The following is a 23,347-nucleotide window of genomic DNA, read 5'->3' as shown; positions in this document are numbered from 1 at the left end:
TTGTGAATTGTGGGGTCATTTCATAGACATAATGGATTTTATCACCTAAACCTACCTCTTACAGGAAACTACAGCCACTTTTAGATTTTTAGAAATCTAAATTTTAGAAAAACTCACTCTGTACGATTTATAAGCAAGTGGCAATGTCCTGAAAAATCACCTGCTCCCTGTAATACATATGTCATTATACAAATTTGTGTCCTCATACTTCACAAAAACATGCGCACACACACACACACACACACACACACACACACACACACACACACACACACACACACACACACACACACACACACACAACATATCTGTCGCCTCTGTTACTCTTCATCCATGGGATGACAGATAGCCAGATGACCCAGTGTCTAAATATTCCCATCATGAATAAATGAGAGAGAGGCGCGCACACAATCTAAATGCATCCTCACTATCAGGGGGAGGGAGACACTTGGTGTCTTGATTCTTTGACTGTCACATTCATGCACATTTTATAGGATTGCTATGTAAAAACCTGGGATATCCTCTGTACACTGATATAGTAAGCTCAGGTTTCTGTTTTTTCCCCACCCCAAGGTGAAATAAGCAAGCTCTTGTTTGCCAACGCTAACTGGTCCGGACACATCTCAGTCTGTTACACACTCTTTACTATTTACCGATTCAAAAAAAATGCTTTATGTAACTCGATTTCCCTGTTTTAAATTAAAATTAAATGAAATTACATTTTATAATCGCTAATTTTGTTGCGCAAATACCCATGATGTGACGCCATGCTTTATGTATGTGCACCTGTTCATGCATGTGTTTATAGCTGTGCTCATGAGACAGTTTGTGTGTGGACTGTTTTTCTTGTTTTTTCTTTTTCTTTTTTTGTTTGTTTGTATGTTTATTTGTTATTTATTTATTCTTGGGTCTGGACAGCATGACCTCTAAATTATGAAGCAGGCCCCATTCTTTCTCTCGGTGAAAAATAACATCTGTCCTGCAAATGGAGAGCTTAGTGTGTCTGTATAATTTATGGTAAAAGCCTCTAGAGTATGACATAAAATATATATTGAGAAGTCCTCTAACAAATAAAAATAAAGCAAAAGATTGGGGCATAAAAGAGGTTTGAGAAATTATTTAGTAAACTCCTTGTTTTTTGTTACAGATGTGTTAATGGGCATTTGTATAATAAGGCAAAATTTCTTCTTTCTTTTATTATTCTCATTTTTAGCAATGAAGCTAATTGTTAAGCCACTTTCAACGTTTTGAAACCGGAACATAAATATACAATTTTGATCACATTTTTGCATTATTCTTTAAAGGTCTATTAACCTGGAGTCTATTACATTTTTTATAGGTTTTATATTTTAGCTCTTTTTTCTCCATAACCACATCCTTATTCTACATTGTTTTATCCTCACAGGAGGGGAGCAATATTTTTTCACTTACTAGAAAAAGATTTGATAATAAGAAATTAATAATATGATACAGTATGTATAATAAAAGAATTGATAATATATATATATATATATATATATATATATATATATATATATATATATATATATATATATATATATATATATATATTTATTAAGCTATCCAAATAAAACAACAGTTTTATACTTTTATACTTTATATTTTTTATACTTTTAACTGAAATATTAATAGACTTAATAAACTGAATAAGCAATTGCCACATTGTTATTATTGTTTACGTACATACTGTATGTAGACATTTATTAAATATCTTATTTTGCTTTACCTGAGTGAATGAATGAAGAGAAGAGGCAGAGTCCTAATATGAGCCACATCAAGAGGAAAAAGAAGTGTTACGAAGAAAAAGTACGGTAGCAGCCACAATGAGATTATTCTAACCGCAGTAGTCGAAATAAAGCACTGAGTAGAAGGCTGAAAAAATTGAAACTGTGCTGCCTTATATTTTAAATGTAATGCGGCTCCATTTATTTTTATGTAAATGACAAATCTACATATGTATATAGACCTCCTGTTGATGCTTTCAACCTTCTGTAACTAAGAATTCAAGAATAAATGCATCAGTAGATAAGTTCAGTTTACGTGACTCTCATAAAATCCTCCTGGAAAGGTAAGATTTTAAAAATACGCTACCATTCAAATGTTCGGGTCTGTAATGTATTTCACGATGGAATTTATTAATGTGAGGGAAAAGCAGAAATATTAGCAACCATTAGTCTAACTGGTCACATGATATTTTGTAAACCACACAGAAAGACAAATACAAAATGCATGTTTTTATTAAGTCAATATTTTATCCATGCATATACTTGTATATACTCAAAAATATAGAATTGGAAATAAATAGTCATTACATTTCAGGGTATTAATTCACAGCACCTCCCACAAGATACTGTTACACAGTATACATATATAGATTTATGCTTTGTCCAGCTGAGTTATTGATTTGTCGTTAAACATATCTCTTCATCACAGCTGTTGAAGTTTTGATTTTAAGCAGGCACAATGTACAGATAATGCAACTACAGTCCAGTCCATTATTATGTGCTGCTTAATTCTGTCTGCAGGGGAGATTGAAAATAAAATATGCAGGATGATAAGTTGTAAAGTTAATATTGCAGCAGGTTAGAGTACATGGTAAACTTTGACAGTGAATAAATTACAAAGGACAACTGATTGTTATAATAATTTGTCACTGAAGATGTGAAATATTCCGCACCTCTTTTTGTCTTGGGTGAAGAGAACAGTAGGACAGAAAAAGGTTTTAAACCATTCAGATAAACGGTATAATAATTTAGCCAAAAATAGATTTAGATTAGAATTAGATTTGTTGAAAAAGTACTCATCCTCAATCCATCCAAGGTGTAGATTCATTTGTTTCTTAATCACATCAGAAATTTAGCATTACATACTTACTCACCAAAGAATCTTCTGCAATGAATGGGTGCCGTCAGAAAGAGAGTTCAAACAGCCGATAAAAATAACATAATAATCCAGAGATGTGCATAATTCAGTCCATCAGTTAAAAGCTGCATGAAACAAACCCAGGCCATTTTAACTTTAAAACACTGCTTCTGCAAATACGCCAAAATCCCCAATAACACTTCCTCAAGTGGAAAAAGTTCATTGTATGTTGTCCTCACAAATAAAATCCACTTATTAATTTAGAGCTGTTTTGCACTTGTAAACATAAATGTGCATATTTATCTCCTGATTCAGGTTGAACTTTCTCTAGTTTGAGGTTAAAGAAACTTTATGATGGATTTGTTTATTACAAACACCCATCTTTGCACAACAGGTAACATGGTTTACATTATTGTGATCTGTTTGGACACTCATTCTGACGGCACCCATTCACTTCAGGTGAGGTGAGCAAGTGATGTAATGCAAAAGTACATTCTCAGCAAATTTTCATCGTTGGTTGAACTATTTCTTTAAAAAAATAATTAAAACAGGCTTGTACTGTAAATCAGAATTCAAGTTTTTTGCTTTTTCTTTTTCCTTTTTTCAGTGCTGAGCTTTGTTGGGGATTAAAGATGGGAGACGTACTGGCGACACGATAGTGTGACTGTAAAACTCCTTTCTGTGTTCCACCTGCAAAGGCAAGGAATGCTTCGGTACCGGGCCTGACCAAAAAACCCTCATATAGGAAGACACATCAGGTTATAAGACAGGCCTTGGATACATCCAGGGGGAAATATTACAGAAAAGTGCAATAAAAAATAAATATAGTGAGTATCCGATCACTTCTTTAATAACATTCGTAGATTACGCTTGATCGCCTAACAAAAATATAATCACGTTACCTGAAAATAGAAGGCCAAAACATGTAACAATGTACCATGCCTGCTAAATAGCTACAGTAGCTGTGCTTCGGGGCAAATGGGGACCTTCTGGGAAGTTTAAGGAAGCCCACCCTCCATGGCATCTTTGATTGGCGTACGGAAGTACATTTCTCATTGGCCGTTTCTCAAACAGAGAATCTGCGGATTACTGGTAAGTGCTGTCTCTCTATCACTGACTGCTGGCCTGGTCAGCTCGAGGCAGTAGAAAGATGATTCTGGCAGAACCAGTTGAACATGAAGACAAGGCCTTTGAGCTCAGAGCGGAGCTGTAGGATCGGTAACCCTGGCTGGATCGGCGCAAGCTTTCAGAAGTTCAACGATGTCTGAGTGGGAAGCCTTCACAGCTACCGACAGAGCTGTGTGTCCATCCTATTAGTGACAGAGGGAAAGAAATTAAATGGAAATGAGGATAAAAAGCATGTTATGAGGACGACTGCATATCTTCCATCCTGTCCACGACGGGATCTCCCTAATTTGTTTCGTTTGTATTGTGAATGTTCGAAATGGACACACAGAGCTTGGCGCAAACAGCAAAAAATACAAGCATGCTTTTTCTTGACTTAAACGCACAGTTATAGTTCTTTGCAACCCAATAAGAACAGACTTGTGACTTATTTTATCAGGCCGGCTGAGAACCACTGTATTAAACACGTAATGAAAGATGCATTGTTATGGCTCCATCGTTAAACTGATTATGAGAATCGGTCATAACTGGCAAAAACACCCATTCTTTTTTTCAAAGGGAAAAAAAATGAAATTAAAATAAAATGTATTGTGATTTCCACAAACATATTAAGTAGCACATAAAAATAATGACAAAGACGAAAACTAATAAGTGAATAACTATTAAAAAAAAAACCTTTCCCTCAAATTCCTAACATGCTTATTAAACGTTAGTAGTGTAGTTTAGGTATTGCATAGCATTGGAGATGTAGAATAAAGTCATGTAGAATAAGGCATTAATATATGCTTAATTATTACTAATAAATGGCTAATATTCTAGTACTATGCATGCTAACAAGCAACTACATAAGAGAACCTAAAATAAAGTGTTACCGAAGTAACTACGTTTTACCACTGGGTGGCAGTGTTGCATTTCCTTTCAATGGCTTGTCAGCTTCCTGTGGCTCTTTTGTGAAAGCACCGAGGCTCATGAAAGTCCCTTTAACGTATTACCAAATGTGTCAGAATGTATCTCATTAAACAAGTTTCCTATTTTCACGAACAATATGGAAATGTAGTATCCTCAGCGTAAAAGGGGTGTTATTAAAAGCTGTGTCTCTCTCACCTTATCTGTGAGTGACGTGTCACAGTCTGGCCTGTCCAGCAGTATTTTGGCTATCTCAGTGTGGCCGTGCTCACAGGCACACATCAGAGCAGTGGATCCGTCCTGGTCCTGTGTGTTCACATCAGCACCACAGTCCAGAAGAACCTGGACCATCATCGTCCGGCCATGACTAACCGCAAGCATCAGTGCTGTCTGCCCTGACTATAAGAAAAAATTATTATTATTTACATAGAAACAGTCTTCATCATACCATATAAACCACAGAAACAATGTACTAAATAACAGCTCAGTGCCGCGCTCATATACAATTTGTACAAACTAAACCATTAAGAATGTAATTTCCTGGTATAACAGATATCAGTAGGCCTAGAAGAGTAACAAAGTAGTGTGTTTTTGCACACTAAGGGATATTGTGGTGTCTCGCTGTGTGTACCTGGCTGGCTCGAGCGTTAATTTTGCCCATTCTCAATAGCTGCTGTGCCACCTCCATGTCCTCAGGGCTCTCTGCCGCAGTAAGAGCTGCTAACATTATAGCAGTGTAACCGGCCTTGTTCTGGTGATCCACCTCACACAGTCCTAATGAATATAAAATTAAAGAGAACTTTGGTATATCCAAGAGTTTGAATATATATATATATATATATATATATATATATATATATATATATATATATATATATATATATATATATAAATGCTATAAATCTGAATGGATTGATATATCCAAACCAAATAATCAACAATTCAACAATTCCTTAGTAATTTTTGATATAAAAAAAAAAACACATTGTCTTACTCCTACTTTAAATACAAAGGAACTTCTAATTAAAATGCATGATATTTCTCTTTCATCTTGATTGAGGTATGAACATGCAGGTCTCTCACCTGTGTCCAGTAACAGCTTGACCACAGAGAAGTTGGAATGGGACACACTATAATGCAGCGCCATGTTTCCATTACCGTCAGCCAGGTTTACTATATAGCGCAGCAGAGTGGGGGTGTGGTAGCCCACCTCCCTCAGGTACATCGTGACCGTCTCTGTCTGAGAGTCCTTCTGACTGGACACACGGAACCACTCCTGATATAACACCATCAGAACCTGCCTCTGAGATTCAGCGGTCAAGAGTCAGCTCACTGAAGTTCTTTACAATTACATCTATATTTTTTCAACATTAATCTACCATAGCTTCTTACCATGTCTTTATTTGGGGACGCAACCTCGGCCATGCGATCTTTCAGGAAATGGCAAGCATCCATGAAGTTCTTATCAACTAACTCACTGCAATGACACAGATTTAGCTGTAATTTAAATCACAGGGACACATCAAACTCAGAAATAAATAGACTAATGCTGTCTAAAGTTTTTGTTTACGTAATAAATGTATATATTACATATGCTTATATAAGTAGACACAGTGTATATTTTGAACATTTTTACATGTTATTTTTCATATATTTAATATATTTAACATGTATTTCTCCTAAATATACGCATGCATGTCTGCATATTTATATATACATGATAGATATACATAGAGCACGCAAATATTATGTAAACAAAAACTGTAATTATGGATGCAATTAATCACTGAATGCAATGAATCGTTTTAACAGCACTAAAATAGATAGTACATTGTGTCTTTTCAGCAGCCTATAAGACCAAAAAGAGATGATGAAAAGTTGATAAATATATAAATCATGCATCAATCTTTCAGCTTTAGATGAATTATGTTAAATCACGAATTATGTCAAATACAGATTGGCTGCAGACTTGAGCCTAAAAGAATATCTGTATTTGATACATATGAAATACAATGCAGTTTGGTAATTTGAATTCTTGGTAACATTAGTTGAGAATGACTCATATTAGACTGGCCTCTCAAGCAAATTGTTACCAATATTTAAATGGTATAAACATCTTCATTTGAATGACACAAACATCTTCATGTACTTCTTGCACATGCAGATTCTGGAAACGTTCTGTCGCTTTAGTATGAATTGTGTTTATCATTTTACATGTTTCTTCGTGTGTGTCTTCATGTGACCCTTGTGTACTGGGATTGTAAAATAATGTTGAAATATATTGCTTTAATGGCAAAGCTGAATTTTCAGCAACCTTTACTTTATTCTTCAGTGTCACATGACCCTTCAGAAATGATTCTAATATGCTATTTTGGTGCTCAAGAAACATTTCTTATTATAAAGTTGTGCATTACTTTTTTGTGAAATGATTCTTTTACGAATATAACATTAAAGAGAACAGCATGTGCTTGAATAAGAGATTATTTGCAACCAAAATAAAGAAAGAAATACTTTTGAATACTTTTTTGATACTATTAGATATTAATGGTTGGAACTATTAGATATTAATGGTTGGATATTGCAGAGAAATATCTAATATGGTTTATTAATATTAACTTAAAACAGCATGACATCTTTTTATTCTTTGTGTCTGTTGTATGCTGCATTCAGATGAAGCCTCATCAGCCATGTATTTGTCTGCCAACTTTACCATAACATAAAAAAATCTAAATTTATTTTCATAAAGAAGACCACACCCTCCGGTTTTCCCATATGGCCATGCAGATTTAAATGGTTCAGTCTTTTGTCGCGAAGCAGTCCTTTAAGTGGACCAGGGACTGGACATATTAAACTTGTCACTCAGTGCTCGTGCTTTCCTGCCAGATGATGGACAGAACAAAAGGCAGGATTGTGTCTGATTCCTACCAGAGGCTTCTGCCTTGGCAAACATGCATGTAGGGTCACTGCACACTTTAATGTGTTAAGCCAACTCATATTATGAGCTAATGAGCTTTTCACACTAGGTTGAAAAGATAAAGGGGTCTAGCACAAAATAAAAGTCCTGTGGCTCTTTGAAGGTTTGTCCATGACAGAGATCCCATTGAATGTAGACTAATATACCTCCCATCAACTAAGCACTTAAGTATGAGCTACTTGTTGTTCGCAGTAAGAAAGGTCACTCCAAGCCCCTTTTTTCACCACAGCCCTCTATCTCACCTGACAGGCTGCTCCTCCTGGGGACTCATGGCGGCCTGAGCAGCATCAGGCTCCTCAGAGCCCTCTGCCTGAACCCCATCACCTTGCTCCCCAGCAGCAGCAGCCTCCTCCTGGGCCGCTCCACTCTCCTCTCCCTGCTCCACCTCAGGCTCCGAGCTATCCACCTCCTCAACTTCTTCCTGATCCTCCTCCCCACTGGAGTCCTCACTGGAGGTGGTCTCATAGCTGGATACACAGATAACGTGAGTCAAGGGGGTTCTTGTGATAGTATCCCGCATTAGCATTACAATTTATTTTATTTTATTTTGGGTACACCAGAACTATTTTGTATACATGAATAAGGATTTTTGAATTTATATTCTATACACTTGCTGCTAATGCCAAACAAGTGTAATTTGTTGGTTGTGAATGGACATGTAAAGTTCTTCTGTTTATACAAGTTGTTCAAATGAGAGGGTCCTCTGTGGGGTCAGAGGGGTTCTTATGTGTGGAGTTATGTCTGAATAATGCTGCTCTTCATGGATGTTTTTAGAGGAATGGCATTCCCATAATTCCTCAGGTCAGGTGACTACATTTATTAGGGTGGTGAGTATGAGGGCCTCTTTTGAGTACTTCAGATCAGAGAGACGTACGCGTTGGTTGAGTGTTATGCTCTTCTGCTATCGTCTTAGTAATCAAGATTTCCAAATGTGATTAGTCTAATAGCTTTGCATTCGGCTTATAAATAAAAGAATTGGACAGAAAATTAACATGCTGGGCAGCCAAAGGCGGCGATTCAGCGTTTTGATACTGCTATTTGGGCTTGGCTGACAGCACTAAATAACACAAACAAAATTATATTATGGTGGTTTGGGTCAAAACTGTGTGCAAATTCTGAAATCACCAGCTGTCATCGAACAACAGCAGTGCAGGGCCTCTCTCAGGATAATCACAGTCTATCAGACGTAGACACAAGTCAAATCTGCCAACACTCCCACACAGTCTCAGTCTTTTCAAATACTATTTAAAAAACAGCAGTATAAATAAAATGTCATAAATGTATGTCATTTTATATTATTTGCAATATAGATATTCCAGTATAAGATCAGATAAGGGTCTAACTTGTATTTTGTTAACCAGTTATGCGTATTAATTAAATGTGAATTATCATCTGCTCAAGAAACCAGCATATTGCAGCATAACAAAATGCCAATTCCAGAAATCTCTGATATGAGCACCAGCAATCTATGATACAACACTAACGCAAGCGAAAAAATATACGTACAAAAATATATATTTTTTAATGTAAATGTATTTTCTATTTAGTAATTACTATTGTGATAACAATAAAGTATGCATAATTGCATACAAGGTATCCATAAACCCTAATTTTAACCATAACCATATAAACGTGCGTAAGGAATAATTGACTCTGGGCCGTTGATTATTACAAAAATAACGTGCAGTGACCATTGAACCTCAGTTGTGCATTATATTTCTAATAATTCAAGTCAATTATTCTGCTTATATTACGGTTGCCACACTTTAAAAACATTTTTTTTTTAAACCTAACGGAGGCTTGAGTTGTAAGTGTGTGTGTGTGAGAGAGAGAGAGAGAGAGAGAGAGAGAGAGAGAGAGAGAGAGAGAGAGTGTGTGCATCTCTTAAAAGTGTTTGGCTAATAGTGAAAGTTAATTTTCTTCAGTAACAGAACCATTGTTACCTCGCTTGTCAAAAGTTGTTGTGTTACAGATAAAGTCGTCAAAGTAGCGCTAGTGTATGTTAACTTTTGTGCCTCTCTGAGGGAGAGAGAGTGGGAGAGATAATAAAACATAATTTTGTATCAAAAACAATAAAATCAGATTTAAACATTCAAAATTTTGTTTAAAAGTTAATTAATATTCCCCAATGTACAAGGACACCTTAAAATAACCTGTAAACCTGTAAGTTTAAAAAGAAATAAGTAATGAATAAATCGTAAATGTAGGCTGTCTTTTTTTTTTTAAAGAATTAGATCAGTCCAACTTATTTTAGTTATTCCTTTCTGATCAGGCAGACAAGCTGTTTTATCAACTCTATCGGGATAATTATCTTATTGTTGAAGGCTGCTCAAATACAGCTGAGACAGAACCATCTCTGCTGGCAAGCTAAACAAATCATTCACCGGCGCACACAGCAACAGGCAGACCGACAGAGAAACAGCAAGAGAGCGAGGGAGAGGGACAGGGCTTTGTTCTCTGTCGTCATGCAATAGCTCTCGCAGAAAACAGTGCCGACACCTCATGGCCCATTTTTAACAGCACACTGTGATGAAGGATGAAACAGATTAAGGGATGCAAAGAGAGAGGTCGGACATCTGATGTTATGGATGCTGATGAAATAGTTTCATCCTTCAACACTTCACATAAAAACAACAGCAACTGTGATTCTGGGGGAATTAGTAAATGTATGGCATAAATTTCATTTATGTCCCCCATTAGACGTTTAGTTCTGAGTTTTACACAGTTGGCAGGTGATTTTATGAAAAGCAGTACCATCCATATAACCTATTTAGCTGCATGCAAATAAATATGGCAGAAAACATACCCTCCGTTTACGCCAACAAACTTCAAGTTCTTCTTTGCTCCCCCGTTGCCCTGTTTATCAGGACAATCGTTTTTCTTCATGATGGATTTGAGGCCTGTATAGAGGAGATGGTCAGATAAGTGAAAACGTAAGCCCAGTTAACACCTATTTATTATCCTTAGCACTCTTTATTATCCTATCCATTTGTCCATCCTGAAAATAAAGAAGTCTAGAAAATATGAATGTCTTGAAATGCCTTTACCAGAAGTAATTTGAACAACAAAATGCTGAGCAGTACACTTGCTGTGCTCCACAGAGTGGGTAAGTCAGATGTTCTCATTCATAATGTAGCACACCAAACTGTCAAAACAACTGTTAAAGTAACAGAGGTACTTATATTTTAAAATAAATAAAAGGAGACCATGGTGGTCCTATACTACAAGAAATTTTCATCAGTCCTGTGATCGTAATAGTACAAAGCATTTCTAGAGATTTGTTTCCTATTGTTTGTCTGAGACTACTGAAGAGAACAGAGGTGTATAACAACCAAAGGAGCCAGTGGATGCAATTACACCAAAACACAAGGCATCAGAGAGTTTGGAAATTTTCTGGGAACTATAAAAAAAAAAAGTCCCATGAGATTGTGCACATTCCCCAGAACACAACAAGGTAAGCCTGGATCAAAATTAGCCTCAATTTAGTAAAACAGGTTGCTTTTAAGTGACCATATACTATATTCAGTGGAATTGCAGAAGAACATAATCAGAACAAAAGAGTATAATTAACCGTGGTTGCACAAATAACAGTGGATGCGATTATTTATGAGACTGCATCATTTTGTAAGCACTGTGATATGAGCCAGATGCTTTTAAACTGTCAACACACATCTCCTAAATGATGTTGGCATACAGTAAGCAACTTCAATATGAATGCGCAATGCCACTGGGACACTGCACTGCAACAGACGGGTTTCTGTGCCGCATATGCATACATAATCAGGCAAAAATATGCATATTTGAACTTATTTTTTTAAGTTGACTTTAACAAATAGATTGTCAATTCTAGCTCCCAAACCCTTCACTGAGAGTTTATTCAGATGTATGGGTCAGCTTCTTATGTACAACAGACAAAACTGAAATGTTTGCTAGTTATCAATGGACAACATGATGTCAATAGTATTTGTAAGTGCTTAAATGTAAAGTGTACTAACTAGGTAACACTTTAGTATAGGGACCAATTCTCAATACTAACTATTAGCATGTCTATTATTAACATATTTGCTGTTTATGTAAAACGTCCATAAAAATACATTCTATATTCTGCATGACCATAGTCTACATTTTTAATCATAACCAATACCAAAACTGAACAACTAGATCCTTTACTAACTATTAATAAGCAGAAAATAAGGGGTTTATTAAGGCAAGAGTCATAGTTAAAGATTTGTTAATAGCAAGAATTGGACCATTAACAGTGTAGTATGCACATTTGTATGACTAGACAGACACTGAAAAAATGTTATATAAATCTATTGACAGTAATCAAATCAGTCATTGTTTTCTGTTTATTGAGCATACTGAGATGGCACATGATTATAGATTGAGACTTAATCTTACCTGATTGTCGTGCAGCCCCTCCTTTCTGAACAGGTGAGTAAAAGGCAGACAGGGCACTGAGGGACCCTCTCAGGTGGCTTTGAATTGAGCTTATTTTGGAAGAATGAGGTTTCTGAGAGCTCTCTCCTTTTGCATCTTGGCCTCCACTTCCCAGACTGGCCCACTGCTCATTAAGAAGGCCCTGTATGCGATTAACCACCTGACCGATTGCAGCAGGAGAAGCTGTGGCTTCAGATACCCTTTGGGGTTGGGGTTCTTGTTCTTGTGTTTCTCTTGATTCCTGCTCTGTTTGTACACCTGAAATTCCTTCTTCTCTTGCTTTGTCTGTTACTGTGCTTTCGACAACCGGACTCTCTTTAGACTCTGTCTCTTGGACTGTGGGTTTAGGGTCTTCATTTTCACTGCCCATGGTCTCAACCATGGCACTTTCTACCATGACATATTCTTCAGTGTCACTCTCTGCCACAACAGTTTCACTGACATTGGTATCTATAATCTGACTTGACACACTATCTGACACAATATCACTCTCTTGTTCTTGCTCAGATTCTGTCAGCTCTAGCATTTCAGAGAACTGATGACCACTGTTAACCTCTAGATTATCCTGGCCTTCAGTCTCCATTGCCTGGTCACACATGACAATCTCTACCCCTACAGTTTTCTCTGCTGTAGTGACTTGTGCTAATACTTCAATGTCTCTAGCTTCTACTAAATTTGTCTGAGTGCTTGAGCATTTAGAGTCTATTTTTTTGGGACCCTCAGCTAGTTGAGGCTCTGTTGAGATTCCTTTCTCCTCTACACTTTTGCTTTCTGTACTGACTGATGCATCACATGTGACAACTGGTTCAAAAATTGACTCTGTCTCGACAGGAACATGAACTTTCTGCTCCTTCACTTGTTCAATCAGTTCCTGTATTCTCTCATCCTTTTGCCGATTCTCATCCATCTGCTCTCTCAGTAAGGCATTTGTCTTTTCCAATTCACAACTGGCCTTGCTTAGACTCTCTTCCAAAGTTTTCAGTTTTGCTTCAAACTCCAGGTTAGTGACAAGTTTCTGTTCTGTGGGTTGGGCTATTGTAATTTCTTCAGTTGTAATTACACTTGTTCCCACAGCAGTCGAAGTGTTTTCTTGAGTGGAATCACATTCAGATGCAGCAACGGATTCCTCTGATTCTGAAATCCCTTGTGACTGCGTTGACTGTTTATCTTCTAACAACATCTCTGATGATTTATCCTGCTTTTCTGCTTGCTCTGAAATACTCTTTGATGCTTCTTCTTGAAGTGTAGATTCCTGCAAAAGTCCCTCTGCTTCATCTGGATCAGTTGGAGTTTCTGCTTTGTCTATGAGTATTACTGGGACAGTCACTGGAGCTGGCACTTCCTTTTCAGCTACTTTTTCAGATGCCTGCTCTACAATAACCTGCTCCACAGGATTTTGTTCCTGTTGTTCTGTGGTTTTGTTGGACTGAACTATTTGAACAATTTTGGAAACAGCTGCAGTATCCGTGTAAATGGAAGGAGCATCTTTTCTTTCACTTTTCACAGCTGTAGGAACTTGACTGTCTTGCACATTAGTTTGATGAACCGCACTCTTTTGCTCGGATTTGTGTTCTTTAATTCTTTGGAGCAGTTCTTCCCTCTCTGTTCTAAGAGAGCATATTTGAGCCCTCAACTCAGGGATGGTCCTGACTTGCTCTTCCAACTCCCGCACCCTTTTAAGCGCAGCTGTGATCTGTTGATGCAAGCTGGCCCTGTCCTGGGGAACACTGCCTCTCCTGTCACCTCCATCTGCTGGTCGAAAAAGCTTCTCAGCTGAGCCGTTTTGCGATTGGGAACTCTGCTCATCAGTTGAATCTGAACCTTTCCTACGTGGGACATTAATAGGCATGCTGGAGGCTCTTAAAAGGTGAGGCCTAACATTAAGACCCATGGGCTGTTCGTTCTCAGATGATGTCTGTACTCGAGACTCTTCTGCCATTTTTGGTGAGGGGAGGTAAGCACTCCCAGGCATCTTTGACTGGCTGGCAGGGGAGCTTCCACTGGTGCTACTGCTAACACTAGTGGCATCACTGGCTCGGAATTCAAAAAGCTGCTGGACTTCAGTGACACGTGACTTGGGTTTGGACCCTAAAGTGGAAGTATTGGCCCATGTGTCTTTGGCTAGAGGTCGAGCGCCATGCCCAGGTAGACTGAAGTTGCGTGGCAGTGTGCTGTACTTTGGGCCCCTGTTCTTGCGTTGGATGTGCACCCTCTTGATTGTGTTCCCTTTCTCTATGTCATCTACATACTTTAAGAAGTCCAGATCCAGGTGAAACCCATAGGGGGTCTCTACAGAATATGGCAGCTGTTTACGTTGTACTCCACTATCTGTGGCCTTGGAAGGAAAGCCATTTGCTGAAATACAAGGTACATATTACACATTTTGCATTCTCTCACTGTAATTAAAATTCAAGCAGCCATTGTATTATTGAGCATATGGAGCATAATTAGTCAAGACAACAAAACTATTGATGGTGTTATCACTGTTCAAGGATTTGGAAGACATGAAATGCAAACACTTTTTTGCTGTCAACACTTGTATGAAGACAAGTGGAAGGAATATATTTACACATTTAAAACTGGAAATGACAACAAACTGTCTGGCGCGCTTACCACTTTTCTTGTCCATTATTTCTGTTTTTGCAGTATCATGGGTGGAATCTGTTGTAAACACTGGAAACCTGTAGAAAGATCAAATGTACAGATCTACCATTATTTTTATTAATCACCTAATCATCAGCATCAGTGACAATAATTATTTGTGGGTTCCTGTACAAATTATAATACTTACTTTCTATGCAAAATTACTTTAGATTATTTGTTCGTGCCAGTTCACACCACGCCACTATTAAAACCACAGTGACAGTTAAATTTACTCCAGATGGCTCACAGTTAATGTGGGGTTGATTTAAGCAATGGAAAACAATTTTACTATTTTACATTTAGGATTCTTCAGGGGCTTACGTAAGACTGCTAATCAAAATACATCATGTTAATGCAAACTGAATACACCCTCAGGCATTAGGTCTGCAGATCTACTTGCCGAAAGTTCCCGCTGTCCTATCTTAAAGTCATCCTAACTTGCATAAATGTGGCAAGAAAACATACTGCAGACAAAAGACAATCTCACTTGACTATAAAAGAAAAAAAAAACTAACTGCTGTCTTTGATTTAGCATGGGAACAAATACTTTTTTTTAGCAGTCACTAAAAACACATTCAAATTGTTGTTATTCTGAAGCATCACCATACTGTATTTTGATCCTTAGTTTTTAACCAAAGATATAATCTATTGTTTATGATTACTGTGCCATTTCTAAATGAATACACTGTACACTTTACAGAATTGAAATATTGTTGGATGTTTCTTCACACAACACATTTAGAGCCCGTGAGATAATTATGTAGCAAAATTATACATGAAATGTGAACCTTCCTCTGGCGAAGATGATACTTTTCTTCAACCTTTTGCTTTAATAGAACCATTGTCAAACCCCTCAGGGCATGTTTGCAGATCTTAACTATGTACTGAACTTATGGGAGGAAGATTACTCAAAGATGTGTCATCTGGCACTCATTTCAGTGTTGTAATCTGAGCCAAAGGCTTGGAATTTGGACAGTTTGGAAAAGGATATTCTTCAAAGTTGCTATTTGTATGTTTCATGAAATCTGGATCACTGGCTGCTGGGTGTCCAGATCTGTACAAACTGCCGTAAAAAAAAGCTACACTTCTGACCAATTTGCAATATTTTCACCATCAAGAACAGAGCCTTCAGATAAAGTTGTTTGTACCTATTGGAGATATGTATTTCACTAAGCACTACAAAGAGTAGAAATATGCCTTCGTTGCTTTTTAGAAATGGGCTTTGAGCCATGGTTTGGTTGAGAAGTCAAGCACTAAGCATTCTGAAGCCTAGTGGTATAACAGAGTGCCAACACAGCATTTGGTGATAAGACCATCAATCAGCTAGCTCTCATGATTTCCGTTCACAAAACATTTACTTTAGAGGATAATTTTTTTAAATCGATGCTACTGTGAAAGAGAAACAGAGTTGTGTAGTATTGGGTTAAAGCTCCAGGGATGCAATAAGAAGCTTGCTGGTTTGGTCACCACAAAGACCAAGCCATGAGCAATCACTGTTTTGGCCTTGATCAAGGCATTTAAACCCATGCAGATTCAGGGGGACTGACCTTTTAGTGTAAGTCTGTTTGAATAAGAATGCTATATAAATCAATGGTTCTCAGCTGGTTTCACTTCAGGACAAAGGTTTTAGGACATCAAGAAAAAGCACAAAACTTGAGAAAGGTTTGTCATACATATGCAAACAAAACGTCTTTTAAGAAGGACATAAATGTTCTTGGCATATAGGTTTCTTACTGGTTTTTGAGGGCATGTTATATGCTGACATATGTTCATCTGACAGATGAACTATCAGAGCAGACTGTTAAATTTAGGTTTAGTAGAATAATTTGATATATACTTGCAAAGTTTCTCATACTCAGTATGTTGTATATTGTGGACACATCAAAAGGAAGCAGACATTAATGTTTTAACTAGTTAACATGTAGTTGCAAAGATATTTACTGTTAGCAGAAAGTAGATTATCGAAATAAAGTGTTACCAAATAATTTTCAGATGTCGTAAGGCTGAAGTGTTAAAGTGTTAGTGCTAGAATTGCAATTAAGGAAATATTGAGCATCTTAATTAGACTCCTTAGTGTACAATCAGCCTGCATTTATCCCCAGGTTTCAAGGCACAACCACATAATAGTGGAGTCTGAGCTTGACTGACAACTGAATCCCCAGAATCCGACACACTGCAGCAAGCATGGAAAATGTACATCGTCTTAAGTCCTCCTAGAGAAGAAAGGAACAAGGCAGGGACGGCAGGGGATAAGGGGCATCCCCAGTCTAAGAAATGTTTAATGCGATTCAAATACAGTGTCTGTCGTGGAGTCTTAATTAGCTAGAGCTGGAATGCAACTTGTAATTGTGGAGTAAAGTGAGGCCTAGCCACTTGTCAATTATCCACATGGAACCGAAGAACACAACACTGCCTATTTAATTAGAAACTGAAAAAGAGAGAGAGTGAATAAGTGAAGAAGCAAGTGGGAGAGCGTGAGAAAAAAAGATGGCAAATCATGGCCACTGGAGAGAAATTACTTTAATAAGAAGACTTTCATGCAATCCTCTATTGGCCTCATTTGCAGGAATATCTTTTAACTTATCATTTGTGATATTAGGCTATTTGAGTGAGTACATCTCAAGACTTCATGTTTCTAGTTTGTCTCAAGAACGCTATTCCTTTGAAAGTTAGTTTGTTGTGAGCAAAATGTTTGGAATCAACTTTTTTCCCATTACAGCAAAAATCATTAAATTTGATTGTAATACCCCATGCATTATATAAAATTAATTGGTTGACCTTTTAATCCTGCTTTAACTCCCAGATAACGCAATGGACCATGCACTGGTGAGCTATAATGGAAAGTCACTGTTTATTTAGCTATTCACAGCAGATTTAATTCAATATAACTAATCAAATTGCAGTGAAGGAGCGGAAGTGAGGGAAGGAAATCAATCTCATTTGCTGTCTTTGTAACCGTGTAGGGGCAAAATGCACACAAACACAAACCACCTGCAACCCTACAAGCTCAGCATCTAGTGCTGATTAGGAGTGCTGAAGCCTTGAAAAGAAATCGAACCAAACAGAGCCAAAGGCAGCAGAAACCGCTTGAACAGCCAACAAAACAACATCTGTGGGCATTCTCAAGGCATGCCAGCTGGACAAGCAGGGAAAGATTGTTAATATTCCACATGCCTGTTATTTATGATCCTCACCATAACCCTGAAACGTCAGGTCTGAGAATGCACAGACTCAATATTTTCACACCAAATTTGATGACAACCTAAGGAATTTCGGACAAAACCAACAGGTTTTTTTTTTCATTAATGGGCATTTTGACAAGAAGTTCCTTTGATCCTAACAGACACAGCTGCATTGCAAAATGCTGGCAAACTTCACAAAGCATGTGCTCAAATATACACATGAGCATCTGAAAGTGGATATCAGAGCCCCACACATAATATGCTGGAGGGAAAAAAGATTTGGCCACTAATTAAAGATTAAATCCCACGGCTTGTTAATTTGTTCTTTCATTTCAGTTAAATCACAGCCATGTACTAATATGTTCTCTTGTCTAACTAAATTAAAACAAGGGAACAATTTATTACAACTTATCCTCAATTCTAACTAAAATGATAATGCATTAATAAAATGAATAAATGAATAAATAAGTTGGTAGAACTAACACTTAATTTTCTTTACTTTTTTATTTGCAAGGATTCACAGTATAGCATGCAGGTGTCATATTATTAGGTCCGTATAATATATATTTTTTATTATCTATTACTTAAATATAATAGTATTTTCTACAATTAGTTCCAGTACTCAAATTTGATTGGTTGTACAATCCCAACAAAAAAACAATTTTTGTTTGCACAATCCACACAGGCTGTTAATCTACAGGCTACACCAGTAGGTGGCAACAACTCACTTGCTGTATCTAAATGCTTATTTCTTTACTATATATATAGAGTGAAGAAAAAAAACAGCATACAAAATGAAACTCTGAATTCATACTATTCACAAAAATGAAATTTACGCAAAGTGTCCATGAATGGCCTACTACTTCTGCAGAGATTCCAGAGAATGCATTCACTTTATGTTGATGTAATTTATTATCATTATTATTATTTTTTTATTTAAGTGACCAATTTTTTCACTTTATAAGACACTTATTCCTCAGCTAGGACTGTGTAGAGTCCTTTGAAGCTGCACTGAAACTGCAGTTTGGACCTTCAACCCATTGGCCACTACTGATATCCACTATATGCAGGAAAATGAAACATTTTCCTCAAAAAACGTATTTTCGACTGAAGAAAGGACATGGCATGGGTGAGTAAATTATCAGGATTTTTTTATTCTGGAAGAAAAGTAATGTTTTAATGATTGTGACATATGTATTATATACACATGTAGTAAGCGCCAGACATTATGCAATTTGGTACATAGGTATATGTCTTTATGAGTCAGTGAATCAATGAATCAATTATTTGTTCATTCAGCAGCGGAACACCACTGTTGTGTGCTTGCTCTGAGATGCACTGCAGAGGATTCTACTTTGACTTCATTTGTAGCTATATTTGTACAATAAATACTTTGTATAATATGTAAAATGTTTATTGAGCTATAAAATAAATCGGGATCACTCTCGCAATCATTTGTCTTTACGCCAGAAATGTTTTCTGATTTCCTCTCTAATGGTCACGATCATCTCCCACTCTTTTCTTTCCCAGTAGCTCATCTCTGTTCCAAGCTTTTCTGCTCCCATCTCATGACAATAAACAGATAGCGAGTGGGCTGTCTGACAGGAAGCAAAAGCTTGTTGCACTTCCCCTCCATCATTGAAGGTTCTAGATCTACACAATGGGCTCTGCAAAGCTTCATACATCTGGAGGAGGCAGAGAACACGTTACATCTGTCCTACTGAGATGAGAGGAGGCCTGGAGAGAACAGTGCTGGAATGAAAGTTAGACCACCAGTGAGAAAATGTGTCCGTATTACTGTCCTATTCATTGTAAACTTACCAGTGATGAACGGCACAGATGCTCTCATACAAATGCTCTCATATCAGTTCAAAATGTATCTCAATAAATGACTGATGAATGCTGATGAATTTATTTATTACAACTGTTGAAAAATCTACAGTATGTAGTCAGAAGGTATGATTCAATATTTAAATTTTGAATGTGTATTTTTAAGCTATAAAGCTATTATGAAATTACATTTCCTGGAATGGCTAGTGCCATTTTTTAAATAAAAAAGTCATATTGGCATATTGGCTGTGTATCAGTAATTACAAAGCACACATTAATGCTTTATTGCGCATGACCAAATATTAGATCCCTTGATCCTACCCATACCAACTTAACAACCTTATTAACTATCAGTGAGTTTATTGAGGCAAGTCATAGTTAATAGTTAGTTAATAGTGAGTATTCTATTCTATTCTATTCTATTTTTTTCTTTTTAATGATTATTATGATAAAAATAAGACATGATTTTATCATATTTATATTTATTTACAGTATATTATTACTTGTAACAATAAACATAATATGATATTTAAATAATGACTTCCAGTTTCAAAAAGACGAAATGTGCTTAGTTTATCTTTCAACCATAATAGTATTTGGTTGGCGAATGAGTGAAAGCAAATAACAGGAAGAGAACGTGCAAGAGAGAGAGCTTTCATTAAGGATTTGAAGCAAATGTTTATAAATTATTCAGTCATACCCTGTTTGTAACGCTACAAGCAGACGAGTCCAAGATTCTCATTAGTACTCTACGGATTACGGAGCGAGAAAGCAATACACGAAACTGGAAGAAACAGAGACAGAAAATGTCTAACCATTCAGAAAGGCAATGCATTTCAAAGGTGTTTTCTCAGAGGTGCACACGGAGAACACTGAAGTGAAGGGGGAAGGGATGGACGGATACAGCGAGATGACAGAGAGCGACTGGTGGCGACAGAGAGGAGGGGGTTATCGAGCTCCAGCAAGTGACAGCCAGGTGCTAGCTGTGTCTGTGTGGATCATTCACATCCCAGGGGATACACAACAGCAGACACATACATACGGCCAGATTCCAACAGAGATAAAACCGATGCCTCTTACTGATAATCATTTACAAATGCCAAACACGTTCTAAGCTGCAACACATGGTGAGAGTCAGGCTAATTCACATTTTACACAAATATTAAACACCCAGTGGCTCTTCTGTTTTTGCGATTGCTTTCAAAATCCGCGCACACACATCAAAACAAATGCACAATACTCTCATTAGGTCCCTGCCTTCCTTCCGTCTTCCAGGAGCCTCCAGAAAAACAGCCCTACTTCAACGCATCAGGAAGCTCTCCTCACTATATACTCAAAGAATTACATTAAGCAAGGTCTTATGCACACATTCACACACACAAACAAATAACGGAGAGGAGATGAGCTGGCTGTATGCCTGAGAGCAAAAAGGAGCTCGGCAGTTATTCCTGCACTGCAGTAATAGCAGCAACAGAGCCATTTAAAAACCCAGCGACACAGTCCAAGCACACGTATGGCACAGATTCATACATGCACAAGAAAAAACACAGAGCGCTACGACAGGCTGAGATTCTCACCTGTACTAATGTGCTACATGCCTCCTAAAGCGTACGAGAGTGTGTGCATCTTCGTGAGAGATGGGAAACGATAGAGGGACAGAAAAAAAGACAGATAGGGTGAGGGAGAAACAGAGACAGCCCCAGAGTGACAGAGAGGGGGGGTGGAAAGGAATTCCTCTTACCTAGCATGTGCTGTGAATGCTGCTCACCTCCCGTCTACCAAAAACATGCAACCCCTCCTTTCTTTGAACTTCAGCCTGAAAAAGCAAGAGGGGAAAAAGAGAAAAAAAAATGATGAAAATACTTTGGGAAAAAAAAATTAAAACTATTTTTTTACAAATCATTTGAACAATTTTATGTTCACAAATGCATTTATTTGATTAGAAATATTTGTGCAGTATTTTTTAACTATTTTAGCATTTGAAATAACCGTTTTCTATGGAAGACTGAATAAAGTTAAAAAAATAAAATTAAAAAAGGTTGTGAATGTTTATCTCACAATTGTTAACTCAGAATTGTGAGTTATACAGTCAGAATTATAGAGTCGGTATTGCAAGTTATAAAGTCGTAATTCTAAGAAAATATCAGTCTTTTTTTTCCTCTCAAAATTGGACTTTATAATTTGCAAATGCGAGTTTATATCTCACAATATCACAATAAAAAATAACCTCTTTTTCATTTTTTAATCAGTGGCAGAAACAGGCTTCCATAGTTTTCTACTATAAAATGCTAATATGTTATAAAATGTTATTTATTCCAGTCTTCATTGGCATACGATCCTTCAAAAATGACTCTATTTTGCTGATTTAGATCTCAAGTGACATTTTTTATTGTGTTGTTTAATATTTTGGAAAAAAAAATTTAAACATTTTTTATGTTTCTTTACATTCTTTAAACATGAACATAACTTGAAATAAATGTGGTATTTATGTGTGTATTTCTTTTATTATTGTTTTAAGCAGAAAACTTAATGTATGCTTACATTTTTAATTTGCCAACATGGAATTAAAAATAAACTTAATTCAAGATATATCATCTGCATAATAGTGAATTATACATATCTTGTTAGAGATTTTACTGGAAAACAAGACAATGGAAAGCTGGACACACTGATAAAAGAAAATGAGTTTTACAGTGCATAAATACTGGAAAGACTATTTATTTGGCTATTGTGATATATTGGTCCTAGAGGAAAAGAAAAATGCATCGGAAAAACAGCAAAGATGAGTCAGAAAGTGAGAAAACAGTCCTCATACTCTTTTGAATGTTCAGTCCACTGCTGCAGTAACTCCCCATGCCCTCCTTTTGACACAGACCATCTGAGAATTGAACAGATGACGACCGCTGCCTCCAATGAAATGACCCGTGTTGAGAAGGTCTCTTCCTTTCTCACCCTCTTCCTCTCTTGTAATTTTTTTTCCTCTTACACTCTTTCTCCCCTTCAATAACCTTTTCTCCCTCAATAACTTCCTAATACCACTCTGTTTTTTTTGCTGAAGTTAACGTTCTTTCTCTCTTTCTCTCTTTCGCTCTCTCTATGTGGCCCCAAGAATATGTCAGAATTGTGGGGAGATCCCGCTACGAGCAGTACAATCATTAGCACTGGGTGGAGGTTAATCATTAACAATGCTACACCAGATCTCCACCACAACTTATCTTCTCACAACACTTGTGCCTCAGCCAGTGCAGCTGCTCAGTTGTTGAGGTACATGCTACATTAGCATTCAGGGCTTAACAAAAACCAGTCTGGGCTTTAAAAAAATTGCTCACCCTTTTACTCAATTTCCAACCCTTATTCAGTCATC

General features: G+C 37.0%; 1 protein-coding gene across 5 annotated transcripts in view; it reads right to left on the bottom strand.

Annotated features, from left to right (window-relative positions):
* Positions 1-2,240: 2,240 nt before the first annotated feature.
* Positions 2,241-23,347, bottom strand: part of kank4 (KN motif and ankyrin repeat domains 4) — a 43,158-nt gene continuing 22,051 nt past the window's right edge. For 2 of the 5 annotated variants that reach the window (XM_043241922.1, XM_043241924.1), the window contains exons 2-11: positions 21,725-21,799; positions 14,942-15,009; positions 12,290-14,683; positions 10,695-10,788; positions 8,131-8,355; positions 6,307-6,391; positions 5,998-6,217; positions 5,546-5,688; positions 5,113-5,313; positions 2,241-4,193 (exon numbers count right to left, since the gene is read on the bottom strand). In XM_043241922.1, the coding sequence (XP_043097857.1) occupies positions 4,080-4,193; positions 5,113-5,313; positions 5,546-5,688; positions 5,998-6,217; positions 6,307-6,391; positions 8,131-8,355; positions 10,695-10,788; positions 12,290-14,683; positions 14,942-14,957 (3,492 nt within the window). In that variant the 5' untranslated portion in view covers positions 14,958-15,009; positions 21,725-21,799 and the 3' untranslated portion in view covers positions 2,241-4,079. Of the gene's footprint in view, positions 4,194-5,112; positions 5,314-5,545; positions 5,689-5,997; positions 6,218-6,306; positions 6,392-8,130; positions 8,356-10,694; positions 10,789-12,289; positions 14,684-14,941; positions 15,010-21,560; positions 21,619-21,724; positions 21,800-22,798; positions 23,128-23,347 lie in introns of those variants that run through there. The other 3 variants (XM_043241923.1, XM_043241925.1, XM_043241926.1) reach the window with 3 other exon arrangements.

The sequence above is a fragment of the Puntigrus tetrazona genome, chromosome 6 (genome assembly GCF_018831695.1).
Source record: "Puntigrus tetrazona isolate hp1 chromosome 6, ASM1883169v1, whole genome shotgun sequence".
Taxonomy (NCBI): domain Eukaryota; kingdom Metazoa; phylum Chordata; class Actinopteri; order Cypriniformes; family Cyprinidae; genus Puntigrus; species Puntigrus tetrazona.
This window is presented reverse-complemented; position numbering and strand designations above follow the sequence as displayed.